The sequence below is a fragment of the Tyto alba genome, unplaced genomic scaffold (genome assembly GCF_018691265.1).
Source record: "Tyto alba isolate M040663 unplaced genomic scaffold, T.alba_DEE_v4.0 Super-Scaffold_16, whole genome shotgun sequence".
NCBI lineage: Eukaryota > Metazoa > Chordata > Aves > Strigiformes > Tytonidae > Tyto > Tyto alba.
In genome coordinates, this window is record NW_024881278.1 from 28,250,575 (window position 1) to 28,274,619 (window position 24,045).

At 36.5% G+C, this 24,045-nt stretch overlaps 1 protein-coding gene across 1 annotated transcript in view; it reads left to right on the plus strand.

Moving 5' to 3' along the window:
- Positions 1 to 2,294: 2,294 nt before the first annotated feature.
- The window catches only part of BTBD9 (BTB domain containing 9), a 134,966-nt gene continuing 113,215 nt past the window's right edge, over positions 2,295 to 24,045 (plus strand). Inside the window, exons 1-7 of the mRNA XM_032985319.2 lie at positions 2,295 to 2,347; positions 4,236 to 4,402; positions 9,477 to 9,687; positions 10,769 to 11,132; positions 12,761 to 13,025; positions 14,990 to 15,209; positions 18,642 to 18,761. Coding sequence (XP_032841210.2) covers positions 4,321 to 4,402; positions 9,477 to 9,687; positions 10,769 to 11,132; positions 12,761 to 13,025; positions 14,990 to 15,209; positions 18,642 to 18,761 — 1,262 coding nt within the window. The 5' untranslated portion in view covers positions 2,295 to 2,347; positions 4,236 to 4,320. The remainder of the gene's footprint in view (positions 2,348 to 4,235; positions 4,403 to 9,476; positions 9,688 to 10,768; positions 11,133 to 12,760; positions 13,026 to 14,989; positions 15,210 to 18,641; positions 18,762 to 24,045) is intronic.

Here is a 24,045-nt window from a genome sequence, read left to right on the forward strand (position 1 = left end):
TATACAATAGATTGTTTCTCTGCTTGAATATTTGCTAAATTGCCTTTTTTTCTGCAATGATAAATACCATTGGTTCATGGTTGCGTTCTCTATTTCTGCCTGCCTATACTTCCAAAACTAATACCTAGCCAGTTCCCAGTGTCTTGTTCCTTGTGCGGTTGATTATTCTCCTGTACGTTAGGTCATTTTGATAGGGACAATATAGTTACCAGTGTCTGGAGTGAGATCTGAGTGAGCGAGCTGTCTTAACAGCTGTCACATGATCTCAGAGTCTTCTTCCTCCCAGATATGGGGCATTTGACATTGCACTCCCTGCCTCAAGCAGGCTAATTCAGCTTAATGAAGTGGCAAAGATTTTCCTGAATGGTGGGTTAGTTTTATGCCAGGTTTATTAAGCAGAAATGAGGAGCCAGTTCAAGGCTCCTTAGTTTCTTGAATGAGTAAATAAAGTTGTTCATTTTAACAGAAAGTTATATTGGTTCAGTTGACTCATGAAACCTCACCTTAATTTAAAATAAAGTACAAATATTGCAGACTACCTTACAGCAGCAATTAAGAGAACACTTAATTTGAAGACTATTGTGTAACTTTAGTATGTCTTCTGAAGTTACTAGGATGAGTAGTGCCAGGAAGCCTAAAAGCTACAGCAGTGAGACAAAGTGCTCAGCTAATTGCCGTTTACATAGGTTTTGGTGGCTAAATTATTTTTCATATACATCCCCTCTGCTGCTGGTGTTCTGAAATAGGAACTAAAATGAAGTAAAACTCCGCTGAAGCAGAAGTGCTAGCTGGAGTTCCTTACCATTCAGATTCTCCCATTAGATTGTGTGAGTAGAAAAATTATCTTGGCTAACAGTAGTCAAAGTCAAGTGAAGTTGTCTAAAACTAAGTTTTATTTCACTCAGTACAGGTGTATCATCTAAAGCTTTATGACGAAGGTGTTGGCAAGGAAAATATAAGAATTTTACAAGCATGTAACTTGGTGGTTCACACTTATCAACACACAATTGTTGTTCGGACTTGTTTCACTACACTTCAAAGTACAGGTGTGACTGGAAAAGCTATTGACCTGATTGTATGGAATCCAGTGAATAAAACCAGGATACTTAGTAAATCACATGAGTAAGTCAAAGAGTGTGCCTATGTAGCTCAATGGATACCTGCAGGAGGAGAACCAGGCCATACTCTAGGTTCTGTGATTAGTACTCAAAGTTATTTGAAGCATGTTTTCCAATTCTGGAATGACCCCTTTTTTTGTTTTGTTTTTATATATTTGCTTGACAGTGTGCTGGCAGTGTGAGAGATAATGAGGTAATAAAGAGGAAACTAATAAAAAACACACTGGCATCTACAAATTAGTTACAGCAGTATCATGAAGTGGGCAAGTTATTTTTTAAGAAAAAAAAAAAAAGTTGCTTGCCATACTGAGAACTAATTAAAACCAGTATTTGCAGTTAGGAGATCCAAGAATAAACTACTTAAGAAAAACGATGTTTCTTTTGGCTTGCGACAGATGTTAAAAGATTTTAGATATAAAAACTTTTGAAATTTTTAATGTTCTCACTGGTGACAGACAACACTTATTTTACTTCTTCCAAGGTAATGCTTCTTTTCTGCTAAATAAAGCACAGAATTAAATAGCGTGTAGTGCTCTAATGCTTGGCGGGCCGAAGTTTATCTTCAGGCAGTACAGTACAAATTAATCTCATGGTCACGGAGAGTCAGGCCTGCCTTCTCCTCACGGCCGGGCCGAGGGCCCCTCGACTCCGGAAAGCGGGACCCCACGGCCTGGCGAGCACAGCCACGCGCTTCAGCGAGGGCCACGCGCGTATTTTGGATGCAGCCGAGTAACGGCAGGCGAGAGCGACGGGGGAGGCCAAGCAGCAGCTGCCCGTTGATGCTGGCTGGGCGTTTAAGCGTCCCGGTTGTCGGAGCAAAGCTCCCCGTCCCCGACACACGCTGGCACCGGTTGGCAGGAGGCGGCAGCCGCGAAGCTCCCGCGCAGCCGCGCCTGGGACACTCGGCGTGGAGAAGCTTCCCCGGGCGCCGCGGCGGCCGCCGGCCGAGCCCCGAGCTCCAGCAGCCGCCTCCCCGGCCCCGCGAGCGCCGCTCCGCCCCCGGCCGCCTCCGCGCTGCGGCCGGAAGCGGAAGCAGCGGCCGCGCCGAACGCAACTCCGGAGGGGGGCAGCGAGCCGGCGCCCGCGCCGGTCCCGAGGGCTACCGCCTGCGTCAGCACGCAGGAAGACGGCTGCTGTTGCTAAATGACGTCAGCGCGCCGGTTGACGTAGTGACGGCGGCGGAGGAGGGGGGGGTGGAGGCCTCGGCGGCGGCGGCGGCGGCAGGGCCGGTGAGTCCCGGGGGAGGGTCGCGGTTGGGTGCGGCGGCCGCGTCGTCGTGTCCCGTGTCGCCTTCGTTCTCCCGTCCCGTCTCCCCCCGCCGAGCGGGTTCGTGGCGACCGGGCGGCGTGCTGCCGCCGGGAGCGGGCCGGGGAAGCGCCGCCGCCGGCAGCGCCGGGCCGCCCGCAGCGGGCGCTGGGGGGATTTTACCTGAAGAGCCTTTTCGCGGGGGCGAGGGCGGGCGAGGGGGCGCTTCCCCGGCGCGCCCGGAGCGGGCAGGCGGCGGGCCGGGCTTCCCCGGGCGCGACCTTGGGTGGCGCGCCCGCTGCCGGCCGCCCGCTCTGCCGTGGGCGGGGTGCGGCGGCTTCACCTGCCTTCCCCTCTGCCTGCCCCTGCGCTTTGTTGTTGTGCGGGTTTTTTTGTTGCCTTTTTTTTTTTTTTTTAATTAGTTTTTATTTTTTTTTTATATTAGGTCAATACTTAGACGTTTTGATACTACACACTATTTTCACAGGTTCTTTTGTGGTCTTAGTACTTAATGCACTTGCAAGTTACACAGTGCTGTGATTCATTGAAATTGCTTTTGACTTAGTAGAAGGTGTCATATTATCAAATGTTAAAAAGCTCAACTTGGTGTTAACTTGTTAGCAATCTTGCTTGCCCAGCAATGCTCTTTGCTCGCATTATTTTTAAAGCACAATACACAGACCCCTCCCAAAGACCTGTGCTGGGATCACTTATTTTTTTAATGTGTTTTAACATTTAATTTGAGCCTCCTCGCAATGCAGGTGTATTTGGCATGTCTTCTGTTCCAAATCTGTAAATCAGGTGCTTGAAGTATACTGTTCTATTGGAGTCTGTTAACTCATATTTATCTAAAAAAACCCCAAATATTTTCATAAATGGGTTTTGAATATATTTTTATAAAACAAACGAAATTGATAGCCTACATTACTTGTAGGAACAAGTATTTATATATCACATGTTACTTTCTAAATCAAGGATATCTTTTTTGTTAAATACCTGTTTTCAATTTGCTGGGTTAAGGTGTCGTTACTTTCCAGTTCATGAGACTACTTAAAAATATTTACTCTTCTTTCTCCTCCCTTGCTCTCTTAAACATATACTTTAAAGAAGATTAGAGTGTCTCTTATGAGAGAATTCATAGATCAAGTTATCATCTGTTTAGCAAATTAAATATAGTTTACTTTTCCTGCTGGCAGGTATGATGGAAAGAATAACAATAAGTTATCCTTGTTGAGAGAGACTCATTATGTTGGTTATGTATTTAAGCAAATAAAGCCTCTATATTTCTGTATTTCCTCACCCTACAGTTTTGTTTTGTTTTCCTGTTTGTAAAATTAAAGGCTTGCACAGGAGAAGGATCTGCAACTGCCTGAAGTAGTATAAAAGAAAAACAAAACAAAACAAAACAAAACACCAAAGCCCAAACAGAATCCCCAAAACCTGTCGCTATGATGAACACTTAAGAGAACTTCAGATGTGTAGAGAATAAAACATGTGTGATAGAGTTTGTGTAGACCAGGTTTAATTAGGAATCCCATGTGGGGAAAATGGTGTTCTCAGGGATGTGAATGCTGTAGCAAGGATGTCAGGATGAAATTTTTGTGGTTTATAATGAACAAATGAATGGCAGTATGTTACCATCTCTTTTGATGGTTAAAAAAAATGAATGGTCAAAATTAAATGATGATGGCTCAAAACAACAAATTCTAATGCTATGTTTTAACATTATTAGAAATTTCCACGTAGAATGGAGGGATCTCTTTAAGAATTTATTTCCACAAAAATGTTAACTGAGAAATACACATCTTTCAACTTTGTTGTAGGCTACATGCCCCTAGTTTCTGATGGTATATATTTTGTGCATTGTTTCAGGAAATGATACAGTTGTTGCTGTGCAGCTGGATGTTGCTGAATAGTGTTTCTATGAGCTTGCTGTTCAATCTATCTGTTGTTCAGAATGGCAAAGAACCCTAATTTTCAGGAAGTTGGTCATCTGCCTACAGGCTACGTCCATAGTAGATCTTCAGACAGCTTTACTGGTGAGTTGACCAATGTATTTTCTTGAGGTTTTAATTTAAGGGTTTAGTTGTATGCCATTTTAACAAGGTTGTATTGAGTGCATTAATATCTGTTTTATATGTGTGTTCATGAATAATCTGCACTTAGTATATTGATCTTTTCAGCAAGCTAAAGTTATTCCTGCTCTTCTATCAGAGGAATACATCTCTGAGCAGAATGTAAAATGTTATTGCTACAGCACTTAAGTAATGGGAATGTGTTTGCAGATGAGCAGTGCATAACTTCCCATATGCTTTAAGTCAAAACATTTTCAGTACCAAATCACTGCTTAGAATGCTGTCATTGAATGGTGTGGTTATTTACAATTAACCAGTTAATATCTGCTTTTCTGTTAATCCTTTCACAGCAGAAGGGTTGGAAATGAAAGTTAGAAGTTCTGTGAATTTCACTTACTTGATGTTTCATATTCTGTATCTGTAAATACATACTGCATCGATTATGTTTTTATTATTGGATACTAAGTATCAGAACATGTATTTTGTTTCCCTTTTCTGTTACAACTTTCACTCATAGTCAACTTTGTTATTTAGAAGTGCAGAGGAGCTTCTGTAGTGAGGGTTCTGACAGAAACAGAGTATTCTGCTTCTTCAAATAGTTACTAAACATGCCTATTTTCTGAGATATTAGCTTATTGTATCAGAACTTATGAGAACAAAATATTTTTGTATAAAGACTTGTATATCCATTAAAAAAGCAAACCATATGATTTGAAACAATGGTATGTTTGTTCAGTAGCCTTACTGTCACACCTACCATGTTCTGTGAATCTATGGTAATAGAAATTATAATTAAAGTAATATTTTGCTGGATTTTATTTAAAGCATAGCAAAATATTTTATGAAGTAATGAATTACAAAACACTGAAATACTACTCAAATCCCTTCTGATCCACTGAGAACTAATTCCTATTTCTAGATAAAATAGCAGTGTAAGAGAATTAAGTGTAAGAGAATTAAATGTAAGAAAATTCCCTTCATGTAATTCTGACAAAATCTGTATTGTGTTTCTAGGTACAGACTAGATGATGAAAGAATTAAGTGTTTCAAGGTTATGAAATTATTTGCTTAGTGTTTATAATCCAGACTCATTTGATATAATTTTTAATTCTAGCAATAGTCTGTTTATTTGCATTTATTTCTAAAGTTTCAATAAGGTTATCAGTTATGTAATAATTTTCCAATGATTTTATGTAAAAAAAAAATAATATCCAAATTATTCATGAATAGTTTCCTGATTTCCTTTTTCTGTGCCTGGTATAAAAGCAACCCTTCCATGTTTCATTGAAACAGCACAGCTTTTCAGAGGACTCTTTAGTGATAGCCCGAATGAGGAGGGGAGGTGGCTAAGTACCAGTCTTTATTGCAGCTCTTGTTTGAGAATTGTTTAGTAAAGACGTTATTGGGGTTCTGCCATTGCTGTTGCATTTTCTAGATGATGTTTTTGTATGCTATAACATGTTACAGATTACTTACTAAAAAGAAATATAGCAAGCTGGAAACCGTGGGGCTTGGTTGTTGTTTTTCTAGCCGTGACACACACACCCATTGTGTAATATGGCATCTTGCCTTATGTAATAAATCCCAGGCCGAGTTTCTCACATGCTGGCAGTTGAAGATGGCAACCAAGAAGAGTGTCTTTCATGGGGTCTTAGAAGTGATGTGTAGGCCTTCACTTAGTAAATGCCTTTTGAGGTTGTTGCAGTTTTAACGATGCCTCAAACTCACGGAGAAGACTGTTTTGGTTTGTTTATTTCTGTGGCGTGAACAAAGCTGCAGCAGCTGACTCCTAAAGCAGTTAATTAGCTCTGAATACCTCCTGGAAATAGGTTATGGTACTGGGAAGAGGCTTATAAATGGCTTGGCCTTTTATTCTGAAGTTGGTTAAGTGTTCTTTGACCCCATAAAGAGTAAACACCCCTATTCTGTGAAAGGGGTGATATTGTTTGATGACAGAAGATGCCAGAAGGATCTTGAGGAAGGGTTTTGCCAAGCTCTTGGCAGCATCTGTCCTTTTTTTATCATAAATAATACTCTGAGCTGCAACTAGAAAAATATATGGTTAGCTATACAAGGAAGTTGTGAGCTCATAGCAGCTTGCCACAACTAAAGCAATATACTATATTTTACTTCCTCAAACAAGAAATGTGAAGAACACTTCAAGGGTTGATGGAATTCATACCATTAATTAGTCCAGTCTGGGCAGATCTGAAATCATGTGTTGTCTGGTTCTATATTTTGAAGGCAGGACTGCTCTCACTTGACTGCTTTATATGGAAAATCCACAATACAGACAAAATTTCCACTGGAAAATGCATAGTAGTAAACAAATAAATGAGTTTGAGTGTTTTTTCAATATACTGATGTTACCTACAGAAAGTGCATAAGGCATGCACATACTTCACAAAGTTGCCAGTTTTCAATGCTTTGTGTCATTCAAGCATTTGAAAGGCTCCTCAGCCAGAGGCTTGTAGCCATCGCTCGAGTCCTGTATTCCCCATGATCAGCATGTTCTTATTTGAGACGGACAGCTTAGAACAGTACTTTGTACCAGCAGTTGGGAGAGCGTGAGATCTTAAAACAAATTTGTCTTGCAGCTTCCAGGAATTTCTAAATTCCTACTTTCATCACTTGCTGTAGTTCAGGGTCTTGATGTTCATGAGGACTGGCATCATCGACTTATTAGCAAGTGTCCCTGGTTCAGACTTTGCCCTCTTCCGTACACTGATTTTTGTTTAGAGAGAGATTTATGTACCCTTGAGAGGGAAGTGTGCTTTTTATTTTATTTATTTATTTAACCTGAAATGGAAACAATTTTCCCTTGAACTTTTCACTCTATTGGCACATGACAACATCCACAGCTACTGTGCAGCTGATGACATTCCTGTATCATTACCACTGTTACAGTCTCTGAATTTTATTCAGACAATACCTGTTCTTATTTTTTAGAGATAAGAGTGGATGAAGGAAACAAAGTAGTAGGATGTAGAAAAAATTTAAATAAAAATAGAATTTAAAACCAAAACATGCCTGTACTTATACATGCATGAAGTATCATAAATGAACTTCCCTAATCAATCAAAATCAGATCTAGCAGAAGAGAGTACAGAGTTGCTTGATAATGTGTATGTAACTCATGTGTAATTGGGTTGCCTGTCTATTGTGAATGAAGATCAACAACAGCAATTACAGACTTGTAAGGTACAGAAGACTTGAAGGGATATCAACGTTTGAAATTTGCAGCTGAGTAACAAATACATCATTTTGTTTGCTCCTTTGGTGTAATAAAAGGTTTTACATTTTGAGGGCATTTCAATTTTAATATTGTCTATAAACTGTCAAGTAATTATGTTGTGAAATATTATTGCTAGTATAAATAGACGCAACTGGACTGATGTGAGTTAAATGAATCTTGTTTGTTACAAAGTAAATGTTACTGGAAGTCTCTGTTGCATAAATCTGTTCAGTGCAGAGTTGTCTTAACTAATTGTAAATTAACTGGTGCAAATGGAAGAAACAGTCTGCTATTCTGAAAAAAAAAATTAATTTACTCTCCTGTCAGGAGAGAGGAATGACTGTACAGTTTTCTATGTTCCCCTGGTTAGGCTACCTCCAGTATCTCGGCCAGTAATGCTGATTCCATGCTGTAATGGCTCCATGGCACACAGTTTATAATTCAAGTAGCAGAGACAGCCTGAGGAAAGCTAGGGCTTTGTTCCCATTTGTGCTGTGATCTGTAACATCAATTTAGTATGCTGTATTTTTCTCAACTCTTATTTTCTACTTCTATCACTTTTTCTAGTTTAGCTTAAAGTTCTTTGAGACTGCATTTCTATAGGATCTTGATTTTGGGTTAAGCGTTTCCAGGTATTGCAGAACTGCAAATAAAACTTAACCCCATGTGCATGTGTTTTCTTTTCTTTGTTAGGGCAGAAATTACTGGAAACAGATGCATTTTTCTTGTAATACTTTTAAAATAGAGGTTAAAAATGCATTCATGTTATGAGTATTTCACTTGAAAGATTGCTAGCTGTAGGAAGGGTATGGCCTCATCATTTTCCTGCCTCTTGTGATACACCATCTTTCTTCAGCACTAAGTATGTGCCTGTGTTGAAAAGTGGTTAGTCATTAGAGCACAGAAAGTGTCTCTGAAAATATCAATGGTTGTTGCCTGAAACAGCCTACCTCTTTTTATTTAACAGTAAACTGAAGTGTAACAAAAGGAGCTGAGTTAACACCTAAATTCTGTGGATCCTCTTGCCACTGAGACTACAAAAAGCCTCTGTTTCTGAAACAAACCAAGCCCAACAAAACTAAAACCTCTTGTGAATTAAGAAGTAACAAAATAATTCCATAGAAGATAGGAGTAATACAGTAATCTGTATTGTACATTAGCGGACAGTCTTCTACTTTTATGACTGAGCGGTATTGATGGTTTTATTTTCTGTATGAGGGAACAAGAAGGCATCAGGAAAACTGAGTAGGAAGGGTAAGAGAATTGAATTGTATATTGTAAAGCTTTGCTCTTTGACTGACTTTGTTATTTATTAAAAGTTATCCAAATTGTTTATTTTCTCCCAGTTTTGGAAAGCTCTTTGGAATTCTGCAAAAACACTGTTGTTTTTACTCATCACTAATTTTAGTAGAGATTTGGAAGTTAAGACTATTCTTAATTGGGCAAATTATTTCTTTTTAATTTATTTGTATTCTAATTCAGATAAAATTGCTTTCTAATAATAACTTTAATTTAAATTGTTCAACTTTTAATTGCTTTTCTTGGAAGCTTTTTATTTTAAGTAAATGGGTTGACAGAATAGCAAGGTGATGAAATTGTCTGAAATATTTTCTGTTGGCTAGAATTGTTGATGCATGCTACATCAAGTCCTGTTGTAAATGAACTCTGATAAAAACCCCCTTGGTTTAATTTTTCTTGTAATATATGGTAACTAGTCATGTTTTTCATAATCACAGCTTGATCTTTGCCATTTTAAAATAATTGTGCCCTTTATAATTCTGGTTGTTTTCTTGTTCCCTTTAGGCTACCAATATCACCATCCTTCCAAGATGAGTAACAGCCATCCGCTTCGTCCTTACACAGCTGTGGGTGAGATTGACCATGTTCACATTCTGTCAGAGCATATTGGTGCTCTAATGAACGGTGAAGAATATAGTGACGTTACCTTTATTGTAGAAAAGAAACGTTTTCCGGCACACAGAGTGATCCTGGCTGCTAGGTGCCATTATTTCAGGTGAAGTATAGCTTTTTGTCAGGCTCACAGGAAATTTTCATGCAGATAAGATAAACATTGTTTCTCTATGAACTTTTCAGGGTGTAATCATCTGTCCATTGAGTGTGACCTTTTCTGTGTGAATGTTTCCCAGCACATCAAATCATTGTGTCCAAATATAAAAAGATAAATACCATGTCATGATGTTATTCTTTTGACCTTCATTAAATTGGATTTTGAAGGTAGTTTCACGAATTTGAGAGGAAGATAACTTCAGAACAGAAAAGTTCTACTGTAAAATTGTTTTGATTTCTCAGAGTATGGATGGTGTGCTTCTGTGGAATATACTCAGAAAGTTTAATTTTGATGTGTTGGAGTTGAGTATTTAAAGAGCTCTGGCTGATACAGGTTACAATATATATTTTATAGCTAGGAATAATACTAATCCAGCTTTTTTAAGAGCTGGTCATTTTTCACTCTAAATGTAATTAATAGAACTTCCTGATAATCTTGTTCCAATTAATTTTGTCAGAGGGATAAGATAATAACTAAACTGAAGTGTGAATGCAAGTTGTGTTTAGACTATCATATTTTAAAAAAATAATTGTGAGTACTTTGATTTTTCTCAAGGTTCAGGATTTCATTTGAGCTGCCATGTGCTGGGGTTTAGAGTAAGGAATAGAGGATCATGAATCCCAAGATTTGCTAATCTGCTACTGCTATTATAGTGGTGAACTATTTGTTTCACTTGTTTTCTGAAAATTTGTAATTTTTTTTCATCTTCACTGATAGCACTATATTTTTTTTTTAAAAAAAAAGGTACGGGAATCATATTGCAATTTCAGCTCTGCAGGCAATTGTTCAAAGTGGAGATGGAGCAATTGTTGTGTAGGGCAAAGTCATGATGCATTAGAGTATTATTCTCGTGCAGCTGCTTTCAGAGCAGAGCTGCACTTGAAATGCCAAGTATAAGGATTTTTCTTTTGTAGAGTCTTAAACCATATCCCTTTTGTATTCCCCTTGGTGTAAATAGTAATTTATTCCTTTCTCTTGACTGGATTTTATCAGGATATAAATTTCCCAAATTTTATCTTCCTTACAGAGCATTATTGTATGGTGGAATGAGAGAATCTCAGCCTGAAGCAGAAATTCCTCTTCAGGACACCACTGCAGAAGCATTTACCATGCTGTTGAAATATATTTACACTGGTCGTGCTACACTACGAGATGAGAAAGAGGAGGTTCTCCTGGACTTCCTAAGCCTAGCACATAAATATGGATTCCCAGAATTGGAGGATTCCACATCTGAATATCTTTGCACAATACTTAATATTCAGAATGTCTGTATGACATTTGATGTTGCCAGTCTTTATTCTCTTCCCAAATTAACTTGTATGTGCTGTATGTTCATGGATAGAAATGCCCAGGAGGTGCTCTCCAGTGAAGGCTTCCTCTCGCTTTCTAAGGTATATCTTTTGTTTGCACCTTTTTTTTCCCTATGAATGTTAATTTTTATCTGTGTACAACTTCATGATAAAATACTAATGGGGGCACCAAATACAAGTTTATATGTTAGTTGATAGTTATCATTTTATACTAGTGCAACTATGACAGTTGGAAATGTTTAAGGCGAGCTGAATTGAGAATCCTGGTGGTCTGCTCTGAATTTATTAGGTATTCAATTTTGACCAGTCAGTACAGCTAAATACAGTAAATATGATGGAGTATTCTAAAAGGTGGGAGCAGGCAATCTAATCTTAATTTGTGTTTTTTCATCTGTTCTTGAAATATATAATTTGACTTCTGAATGCTGCCCAGGGAATTTAAAGTAAAGTTTTGAAGATAGCATAAGATACTCCATTCTATTAATTTCTTGGTGATTTATTAATCTCAGTGATGGGTGATTTTTCTACTGTGTAAGCTAGAACATTCTGGAGGTTGCTGTGATTTATATTGCTGACTGTCATCATGTTCTGAAATTGCATAATGTGGTGGTGTAAGGTGGTTTGGGTTTCTTGTGTGTTGGTTTTGTTATCATTATTGTTAGATGCATAAATATTTGTGCCTGAGTTGGACTGTTCTATGATGCTGAAATTTTCCACTTACTCTGGAGTTGTTTTTGAGCTGGTGGTAATAGTGATAGTGTTTTCAAGCAGAGGATCATCTTGAATGAATGAAGGTTTAAGTGTTTTTCTAAGGGTTTTTAGTGGAAAAGCTGTGATGGGTCTGTTCCTTGAATAAGTACAAGACACTCTGCTCCATTGACTAACTTACTAGTTGTGTAGGGGAAAAAATGTTGGTTTTTTTTTTCCTCTCTATTGTACTCTGTCATGCACAGTTTGTTAAATCACAGCTCTGAGAGCAGATTATCAGCAAATAAATTAGCAAACATAATTCATCAGGAAGCACATACTTTGACAACTGTGGCATAGCCAGTCCTGGTATATAGGAGAGATTTATCCTTTTCTTAGGCAAACTCCTAATTATTCTTCTAGCTAAGTGAAAATCAGAAAGCTGTTCAATTCTTTTTGTTCTCATTTTGCAGTCAGTGGGTTTTCTGTGTGCATAAGGGCCTCTGAAATTTTTACCTGCTGATTCTAAGTTGGTACCAAAAGAGAGAGAGAAGGCGGGGATAGGGAGAGGGGAAATCACAAGTAGTTAGAAATGGTTTAAAAAAGTGATTCCAAGCCACGCTTTATTTTTCTCATCAGTGTTCTTATACCAGCCTAGGTTTAAAGGAATGCTTTGAACTATGCTACTGGATCCCCAAATCACTTCTTAAATTCCAGAGTAAATTTGTAGTAGTAACTGGAATTAAATTCATTTGAATAGTTCTCCACATTTCAGTTCTGACTTATTTTCCCTAAGTGTGTTTTTAATGTGCAAGAATTAATAGAGTTTATCATATAAATAACAGATAATAAGTAACTAAAACAAGCTACAGTTTCAGGTAGCCACTGCTTTGGAGATTATTTTTAATAACTACAAGATAAAATAGCCATTAATTTTTGCCTTAATTTTTTTCCTTTTTTTTTTTTGGTTTAAATATTTTTTTTTTTTCTGTTTATTTGGGGTTTTTTGTTTGTTTTTCCAGGCTGCTCTTTTAAGTATTGTACTGAGGGACTCATTTGCAGCTCCTGAGAAGGACATTTTCCAAGCTTTGATGAATTGGTGTAAACATAACCCCAAGGAAAACCACGCTGAAATCATGCAAGCAGTACGTTTGCCACTAATGAGTCTAACAGAACTACTAAATGTTGTAAGACCTTCTGGATTGTTGTCACCTGATGCCATTCTAGATGCCATTAAGATTCGTTCTGAGAGTCGGGACATGGACCTCAACTACAGGGGCATGTTAAGTAAGCATCAGGTTTTTCGTTAGTTTATTTGCTCATTTGGTTACTCTAGTTGTCTGGAGGATATGGTTAATTTGTGCTTAGAGTTTTTATTTATTATGTGTTTTAAAAGGTTTACATAATTAGATATATTGTTAGGTACTGTTATAACCCTTTCTATTCCTCTAAATAATATTAGTCAACATATTTTCTTGGTTTGTATCTCAGATATTGCTTAAACATGAATGTTGTAATAAGAGTATATTTTCCTAGAGGAAGTGTTATTTTAATAGAAAAGCTTTTGCAAAAACATTAAAAATAAAAATTCACTGGCTGTGGGATATATGGTGTTTAAATGAGTTTATATCGGTGGTGGATTCTTCTCTTACTCTTTACATGCTTGTCCAAATAGTATGAACAAGTTTTCCAACATTGTATTAATGGAAGCCAAAAAAGTGTGAGAAGCATTTTGTCTGACTTTCGTCTGTGATCTCTGTGAATTCAAGAAGAGTATCTAACCCTGAAATTTAGAAAGATATTGTTAGTTTGCTATCTAATGTGTGATTTATACAGAGTATTTGCCCCACAGCAAAGAAAAAAGTTAAATGTTCTCTAAGAGACTGCACTGTAGTCTCAGTCATGCATGATGAGCCCTGAAAAGAATAACTGCTTTCTCAGAACTGCACGTCCCCTTTGTTCGCTTTTAGAAGTTACAGTTATTAATATTTAAACGTACTAGGTGAATATTAGGATATTGTAAAACTCCTTGTCATGCAAAGCAAAGCATTCTGTTGACAGTGCAGTAGATAAATTTGAAAAATTTAAATGATATTTTCTGACTTATCAAGACATAAATATGCAGAAATATAATAATATACTTCTAACCTCAAAATTTTGAGCTTTGGCAAAATCACAGCTTTTTAAAGAATTGAATTTCTGTGTTGTGTTAGTACTCCTTCAGGCTCTTGGGACTTTTTCTGTTTATGAAGACATTGATGACCACTTGCAGTTTCATAGTTGAGCATTTGATGTACTACAATACAGTTAAAATTTTACTACTTCAAATTCTGTTCTTTGGATGTTAAATTTAACATCCTGTTAAAAGTCATACTTCTGTTGCCAACCTGCCTGAAGAGTTCAGGGGCAGCTTTTCATTATTTAGCTTTCAGATCATGTTTTCTAGGGTCTCTCCCCAAACAAGACTGCTAAAAATGTATTTTAAATGGGGTGGTTCATCAATGCATTGTTTTGCGGTTGGAGTTAGGAATCATTATTCCCAGTTATCTGATGGAAGATCTGTTCCTATGAATGCAACAGGTTTATTACTGTCAAATGGTGGCATAAAAAACTTGCTTTACCATGTTGATTCAAATCCCAAGTAGCCAAGTTTCCTGTTTTGTTCAGGCTCATTTAGTTTTACAAAGTACTAGAAGCTTGTATAGCTATGCCACTCTTGCAAATTCATGATGCATCCACATCTTGAACATTTAATGTAATTTTTAGTTTCCTTCTGCTTCAAAGAAAAAACAAACAAACAAACAAAACCCCAGTTGAAATTAGAACGAAAAAGATCATATAGAAAGGGTAAAAAAATTGCTAGAGGTATGGTGAGAGGTTGATCACAAGGAGAGACTAAATAGACCAAGACTTTAAAACCAGGAGGAAAGGGATGATTGAATGAAGGGACTGAGAATATAGTTACTACATACTAGTAAATTACCACTACTTATTACCACCAGAAAAGACTTAGGGTACATCAAATGAAATGGAAGAAGCAAAATTTCTAAAATGCCTCTCTCTTTGTATTGGGTTTGGTTTTGTTTGTTTTTTTCTTTTTTTTTTTTTTTTCTTTCTTGAGCATGTGTTTGTGGCCAACAAAGGGTACTGGCAATAAATCTTTGTTCTGACCTAATACAGTAGATGTTCAGAACATGTAATTTGCCGTATGAGAGTATAAAAATTAAGCAATTATTTCCTTTTCTTCTTAGTACCAGGGGAAAATATTGCAACAATGAAGTATGGAGCTCAAGTTGTAAAAGGGGAGCTGAAGTCTGCTTTATTAGATGGGGATACTCAAAACTATGACTTGGATCATGGCTTCTCTCGACACCCGATTGATGATGACTGCCGTTCTGGAATTGAAATTAAACTAGGCCAGCCATCCATCATCAACCACATACGAATACTCCTGTGGGACAGAGACAGTCGGTAGGTGATACAGTTGACATAAAAAGGGGAGAGTAATGCATTTTGTCTGGTGATAGTATATTAGTGTGAAATATGCATTAAATATTTTATGAAAACAGCATGATACAGTTTAGAGATGACAGGTTTTATTTGAAAACACCATGGTTTTTAAATGTAGTTTCGGTTACTTACACGAGACCACATTTTGTGATAGTAACTACTTTGTAATATTTCAATGTATTTTCTGTCTCTTCATTAAATATTTTATATTACCAGTGAAAGTTTATGTAATTTAAATTGTTTTAATTGTTTTCTATTTGCTACTTAGTTTTCAACTGCTTTTATTTTCGTTTGAAAAACACTAATTCTTTTGCAGAAACCATATTTTTTACATATTTACATTCCAAACATCGAAGGAGTGTTTGTTCAGGTTTTTTCAATATATCAAAATTATTAAGAAATAACACACTTTGACAATAATCAGAGATAGTAAAATTTACTTAGAATGTGAATTGCCGACGAACTACAGTAGTTTTTAGAAACGACTTCATAATGAGACTGGTGAAGTATGAACTATCATGGATGCCTTAACCAATTTATACTCAGCTACTTTAGATTATTATGGATGCATGAAAGATCAAATTATGCATATTTGAACAACTGAATGACTGCTTAAGTAGGAAAATTGCAAAGTTCTTTTTATCTCACAAATTGAGTATACTAATTTTATAACTTGCCATGACAAAAATTTTACAATTTAGTAGCCAGTTCATGCAGGTATTCATATGCGATTTTCTATTAAAACCAATAAAACAAACTACTTGTATTTTTAATGCATTATTACCTTTCTGATAAAAGATTGTATTATGTCCAGACTAACAGTTTAGAATTGCAAGAGAGTTGCATTCTGTTTTCTTAACTAAGCTGTGCTATTTTAGAACAGGGTATACTAATATTTTACTGATCTCTGATTTTACTTTTTGTAAATTATTTTAAAATATTAATTTCAGTTATTAATAATTCAAAACAAATTGCATGAATTTTTAGGTATTTAATTGTTTCAAGTAAGTTCTCCTGATTCAGTTCAACTGAAATTTATGCTTCTTTAATTGAAATGTAAAACTCTGAAGGTGCAAGGAACTACTTCATACAATATTCTACTACTTGTCCCAGAAGATCAATCAAATTTATAAGCCAATTATCAACCAATTTTATAAAATTTGAAAAAGTATTAGAGAGATACTAACAATGAGGAGTTCTCTAGCAATTTTTAGAGAGCTAGTAACTGGTATAGTGCCCCTCATCTGCAAGACATAATTTGGCAGCTGCTGAAACTCAGGGAAAACCCCTTCTTGGGATAACTTATTAAAAAATTATCTGTTGCTTTGTGTCCTCTGCCCTTCCTCTGAAACTTGTAGAACAATTATTGCTGGCAGAATACCATACAAGGTGGACCTTGACTGTAGAGTTTTTTGTCATCATAAAATACTGAGGGTACAGTGGTTTAGTATCTAGTTTCTGTGTCATCCTGAATTTTTTGTTTTTCTGTGGAAAGTTTGCTGTTGGACTTCCTTTTGCTTCTTATCAGGTACAGTACCTGAATTTTCAGGTTTTTCCCCCCCAGTAGCTCAATTGTCTAAGGTAAATGGAAAAGGAAGCATTTGGAGTACTTTGTCCAGCTGTGGGCTCCTCAGTATAAGCTACTGACATACTGGAGGTGAGTTCAGCAGGACACCAAGATGATGAGGGCTTGAGCACACGATGTACAAGGAGATGCTGATATTTTATTGCTGTTTTAAGAGGAGAAGGCTTAGAAGGGGGAACTTACTGCTCACTTCACCTATGTAATGGAAGAATATAGAGAAAACAAGGCCAGATTTCTCTTACAGCTGTGTGCTGTGAGGACAAAAGCAACAGTGTTGCAGTGGACACAAACAATAAGATAAATTCATATTCAATATTGGGAAGAGAGTTCATAATAGGGTAGTTGAACCTGAAAAGAGTTTGCCAAGAGGGTTTATGGATATCAGTCCTTGGAGGTATGCTGAACTTTACCAGCTAAGACCTTAAGGAACTTCCTCTAAGATTGTCCTCACTTTTTCTAGAAATCCTTTCCAACCTATATACTCTTCTAGTTTAAGAATTACCAGTCACTTAACTGCATTTTTATCAAGGGATACTTGAATAATATCTCAAAAAAAATGTTTTAACAACTGTACAAGCTCATGTTGTCTTCTTGGTGAACATCTTTTTAAACTACTCATTCATTTTAACTGTCTCTATGAAGTTCTGGTCTATTGGATATCTTCATGCAGGTAACATACATTTTTAACAGAACCAAATGCAAACTAACGGGTGTATTTTGCACCTCTGGTTTAGAGGTGTTATTAACAGATTAATTTTAGATATGAAAGTGCTAAGGAGACTAGCTGTCCAAATTAGCTCTGCAAAAAAGATGCTTTCCTTAAGAAAAATAGAAGGCATAATGTTGTGTATGATAATGAAACTGTAGTTTTGAGAGAGTTTTTCTTTGCTTGGTACCTTCAGAAAACAAAAAAATTCTATATTGGTTTCAAATTTACATTATTCTAGCAGTGGTCATGTGAGAATCCCTAAGCTCTCACCACATAGACGACAGGCAGTCAGTAATTTCTGGATCCAAACTGTTCAAACTCTAAAATGCTGGAGCCTTGTTTAGTCAAAAATGCATAGGCTAGTAATAATAATGTTGCTAAATCACAGTGTATTTATATGCGTTGTGAATATTACATACCTCCTCCCAGGTCCCCTTCTTAAATATGTTATTGCAGAGGCACAGCCACTGCTGCTAATTGGCTCAGCTTTGGCACAGAAGTGGGTCTGACTTGGAGCCGGGGCAGCTTTGAGAAGCTTTTCACAGGGGCCACTGCTGTAGCCCCCTCCACCGCTACCAAAAACCCCACCACTGACTCAAACCCAGGACAGAAGTGAAGAACAATGTCAGTGAGAAAATCATAAAGTAAATTTGTTTTTTTCAAGTGAAGGGTTTGAATGTGCATTTTTGATCTGTTAATTTTTTTTTATTTTTCTTTATTGATATGGCAATAGAAATAATAACTGTATCACTGGTGTTTTAGATTTATTCCACACAGAAGGAATACATATGATTATTTTTATGACTGAGTTGAAAGTCTCCATTTCATTTTTTGAGGGATAATGGTCTCATTTAATTACTGCACACTGTGAGTGTTAGGATGCTTTGTCATTCTGAAAACATGTCTTAACTGCGTGTGAATTTATTTTCAAAGCTTGTTTAAAAATAGGTATCTCATTTAGGTATCTTAGATACAGGACTGTGGCTAGGAACAAATAGCCTTCTTCGCACCACAACTGAAAATCCAGAAGAAACTGTAAAATTTAATATCTAAAATGTGGCTGCTTGTATTCTAACCAGGTTTTTTTGACAATCCATAGGTCTTACTCCTACTACATTGAGGTGTCCATGGATGAGTTAGACTGGATTCGGGTTATTGATCACTCTAAATACCTCTGTCGGTCCTGGCAGAACCTGTATTTTCCTGCTCGTGTCTGCAGGTTAGTTTGTCACTGTAATGTTGCATGGCTATCTTTAAATAATGTAGATAGCAGAATAAGTTGCTCGGTTTTGCTACTGCATTATATATTTCTGATAATGTATGATATATACAACTTTTATCAGCTATCTTAAAAAAAAAAATTGTCTATCTTGATGGGTGCTTTTTTACTATAAATATAGGTGATAAATTGCAGGCATCCTGTTTTGAAAACTCTGGTGCTTCCATCCCTAACTATGTATGTCTTCCTCCTTTCCATATTTTTTTCTTTTTTTTTTTTTTTTTGATCATACTCAGTTTTTCTCTTGCAGCTGATGTGTTTTTTTTTCACTCAGTAGTAAACATCATTCATTGACTGCCAAAATGTTTAAAATGCATTTACATACTTGCTACAGAACTTAGAAATGTATTTCAATATATTTTACATACTTCCTGCTGTTTCACTGAAAGAGTGTTTTAAACAGTAGTGAAAGGGGAAGAGTTGGACTAAGGAGGTTTGAGCAATGCTTTGTGTAAACCCAAGCAGCTAGATGGGTTTAATCATTGTTAGGGTGGTGATGTCTTTTTACTGTAGGTGCTGGGAATTCTTTAAAAAGCCTGTAATCACATTGAAGCTGTTTTATCCAAAAACTTATTTGAGCTCACTGATAGGCCACAATCTGTAGATTCCAAAGATGTTCTCATCATTAGGTTTTGGGTCATGGATCCAAAGAGGAAATGCCTTGTATTGTAATAATTATTCTGTAGACACAAACTTTTTAATCAACACAGCAGGTCTTGGAATCCACAAGGAGGGGAAGTACTTTCTTTTCCCAAAGAGTTACCTCTTTCTCTGATCTTTACTGCTTTGCAACATGGGATTGCTGGCTAGCAGTTTTAGTCTGTGAGGAAAGAGTCTGGTGGGTCACTTGTGTGTCTCTCCTTCTCAGATAACTTTCTCAGCCTCCCTATCCTTTAGCAAGTTCATACTGAATGTAACTGATGGGAGGTTTATTTTTCCTGTTACAAACAAATACATTCTCACAAGTTTTATGATTCTGATTTTTGCTGTTTTTCTGAAATAGTTGGCACTGTCCCTTTGTGTGTATATCTGACAAATGTTTTGCTTAGAGGTATCTGTGATAACTCATCTAGCAATGATGAAATGCCTCATGGAGTTTGTAAGTGTTTTACATTTCCTGGGGTTATATTTTTGTGTGTGTGTGACCTTAACTTCGTGCAAACTGGATGGACTGTTAGTAAGCATAGCTTTTTTGCACCCATCACGTTACCAAGATTTGAAGAGGTCTAGGGTGTTATGGTAGGACTTTCCTTAATCTTCTTTCAAAAGGGCAGCCATTCTTTGGCACCATCCAAAGATTTGTGTAAAAGTGGTTTTTCTATTTCAACATCAGTTTATCTGTTTGTCATCCCGCACCTCAGCTGTCTTCATTTGTGTGTGTGCTATGTTTTGAGAGCATCATGGTTCTGTTTTGGTGAAGGCTCTTTATAGCCTCGCCTGAAAGTGCAGAGGAGGAAGAGTGGAGGGGAGAACGTTATTGCAGAGTTTTAGATGGGACCTTACTCGTTTTTTGGCACAAAAGGACCTCTTGTACATCCTAGCTTTCCAATGATTTCTTCATACTTTGTAAAAGACTTGCCCTCTATTGGAGGAGCAGATTATCAGGAGGGAGTTCATTTCATCTGGTGGTTTTGTATGCATAGCTCTATATTTTCTACTTAAATGCATGCACAAGCACACCTGGAAACCTCTCTTGTGCAGTTTTATTTTAGCAGATATTTGAAGTACACAGTTACCCAGCTACCACTACAGCACAGATTTCCTTATCACATAGTCCTTATGCCTATAATTTTTCCTGTTTTGCTCCATGATTCCCAGTAAACGTGTTATTTTCTATAAATCTCTGTTCTTCATTATCGTATCCACAAGGTGGTGAGGAATTCCCTGGAGGTGCAGTTACTTTGAAGAGCAAGTGAAAAAGCTAAGGAGAAAGTCATGTAGCAACATAAGTTTATGAGTACTTATTGTTAAGGAGCAGTAACCTTAAGGCAGTATGAGTTCTCAGTTGAGTCAACATAATTCAGGGTACTTTAGATAAGGCTGTTATATAATCTCTCTTTACATCAGTGAATTGAAGCCTACATTATATTAAGAATGCATTTGCTAGTCAAATGTAAAAGTACTGTGGCTATAAGTTACTGTTCTTTTTGTGTACATTTTTTCCTATAAATAAGAAAAGACTATTTTAAATTTAATTAGAGACCTAAAATTGCTGACAAATTTTTGAGGAGTTCCACTCTAAGAATTTTTTATTTGTTTATTAATATTAATCTAAATAGTTAAGTCTAACTTGAAGGTTTGCTCTGCTTTGATCAGGGGTTTGGACCAGATGACCTCCAAAAGAGAGGCTTTGAGTGGGGGAGATCATGTACACGTACATATTAGTATTTAAGACTTATTTATCTGGCTTCTAGTTAATATACTGTTTAGAAAGAAGTAATCAAGGTGTACTAAACTTCTTTTTCTGTCTCTAATTGCAGGTATTTGTGATTATGTATTTAAAGTAGTTTTGTTTACTTAAATGAGTTAAACTTACGCTTTTTACTGCCGCATTTTTAATGGAAGGGTATAGCGTAACTCGGCAAATCACTCACATTTATTAGCACTTGGTTAATCGATACATTCTTTAAATCCAGTACTACTTATGTTTTCATATTTCTCAACACTGCTTCTGTTGTATAGACTTGAGTCAGTGTGACAATTCCCAGTACCAAAATTTTCCTGGTCATGGGCAGTGGTACAGAGGAGTCCATAACAAGCATCATGCTTTGCTCTGCCTTCTTGCCATTAGTTTTAACATTTATTCCCTTTTTGTCTTAGTAATGGAGATAATAATCTCTTTGCAAGCAACCACTTAGGGAAGTATGCAGCAATTTTTTTTAAGGTTTGTGTGTATTTTCAGCGGAAGTTGATGGACTGTCTTTCACAGTTCAGTTCCTTACCAGTATAGGTTTGAGATAGGTGGTGTTTTGTATTCTTTTATTTAAATAAAAAGTTTATTTTAGCTCGAAGTGCTTTATGGCATCACTGTATGGGATGACATTTTGAGGAGCAGCAAAGAATTGGAGACTAGGGTTTTTGGCTGTTTTTTTTTATTTACAAACCTTTTTTCAAAGCACGGGAGTAGAACATGTCAGATTTGTACACATTGTTGAAGGACTGCCTGTTTGTGTCTGATACAGTATAGCAATTGTTCAAACATAGATTATAGAGTATGAGCCCTATAGCATTAGGCAAGGTTAGTTGCGTTTTTGAGGTACCTCTCACATAAATATTAGTTCTGCAAGGTAGGAGCTGTTAAGGGCTGAACTAACATGTTCACCTGAGTTTTAAGAAGCTATTCAAACTTTTCTATGGGCATAAAAATTGATGGAGTGAATCTTCTATTTGTATGTATGCAGGTTGGTTTTTTTGTTTGTTTTTTTTGAAAGCCTTTCAATTTTCTACGAAGTGAATCGTATCTATTTTCAAATCTACAATCCATGCCTCTTTCACACTAGCTGCATTAAAAAAAATGCAGCCTTCTGGCAGTTAATTGTTAAATGAAATAAGTAATTTATACCACAGTGTATTAAGACCAGTTCAATTTCCTTAAAACCTAATTTATTGTATTATGTGTGCCATAGTCTCTATCACGACTGATATTTTTGATATATGGAGCATTATGGAATATTAACAATAGTGTTAGAGGTAGGGGTATCATTGTGCTTCCTATGAAAGATAATTTGTACTTGGAAAAGCATGTATCAAGCCTTTCAAATTGATTAGGCAGAATGAAGTAATGTGATAAGATTGTTTACGCTCTTTTCTTCTTCCTTTTATTTATATGCTCAAGTCTGTATTTTAATAGGGTCAGAATAACTTTTGCCAGCCGTTTGTCTAGATTACTAGATGGACAGTGGAATGGCAGTGACCAAAGAGTCTGAAATTCTGTAATGAAAAGGAGATAAGACGATGGCTTGTGCCTTCTCAGATACAGAAGATGATTTATTTGACAGGTTGGATGTAATCCCTGATTTAGATACACAAGCTAGTTTGTACAAGGAAGATTATTTCTTAGGCATCAAAGCTCAGTATAACAGGTGAGAGAGTGTTTCTGTGTTTTGAGGGTGTTGGGGTATTTTTTAGTAAGAGAAAATGCTAGGTATAATACCTGGGATTTTTATTGACATAATTTTGTATATTAGCATTTTAATTTTTGCTTTAAATACTTTTAGAAGACATTATTTCACCACCTTTCAAAATTGAACAGCTGTGTACTATTCAGAAAAAGCAAATAAGAGAGTGGGATTACAGAGTAACTTTTTTATTTTTTAATAGGGTACTGTGTGTTTTTTTTTTTAAATTTCTTTTGGTCCTAGTTTAATTGTTTGCAGTTATATAGCAATTTTTATGTAGAGCTGAAGATTTTTCTTTAGAGAGAAGATGGGAGACAGAAAATAGTCATTTAGGCAGGTTCCTATCAAATTTAGGAACTAGTCTCATGTTCATAGTTATTCCAGCTTCCTCTTTACTAGTTAGGCAGTGTAGAAGAGAACGCTTGCATGTTTGTTTTCCTTGTGTGGTTTCTTACTGATTTTTGAAGTGAATATTTGTCAATCCTATTTCCAAGTATTTTTAACACGTACCGTTAATTAAGACAACTGTTTACCCTGACATTGACCTGAAAAAATGAATAGCATCTTCCTGATTATATTAAAAAGTTAACTCTTTCTTACATAGCACTTACTCAGTCCATAGTCCTGACAACAATGGGTTGTGTTGTGTTTCAAGAAATCAATGATAAAAATCATAAAAGAGCTGCTTGTAGGGTATTTTTCAGATCCTGTGTGGATATCAGTTTGACTATGGGTAAGCAACAATAGTTCATTTAAAAAAAACAAAACCAGGCTGATTTCAAATAGAGATAGCAGTCAGAGCTGTGATTCTAATCCACAGCTCACTTTCGGGGGATAAAGTGCAAATACATTAAATAAATGTTAATACTTCTGAAGATCTTTGAACAGGCAATGCTATTTTTCTGGTTTACCCTTCTCACTTTTTTCATCTTTTGACTTTTGCTTTGCAGCTTCATCTTTTTACTTTGTTCTAGATCTCAAATTTATATGAACTTCATTAGAGCAATTACAAGAAAACAAAAACTTTTGAGAGGTCTCAGAATAAGTCAAATGTAGCCACAAGGTGTCACTATAATAAAAGTTTAAAAGACTTAATTTTTTTCTGT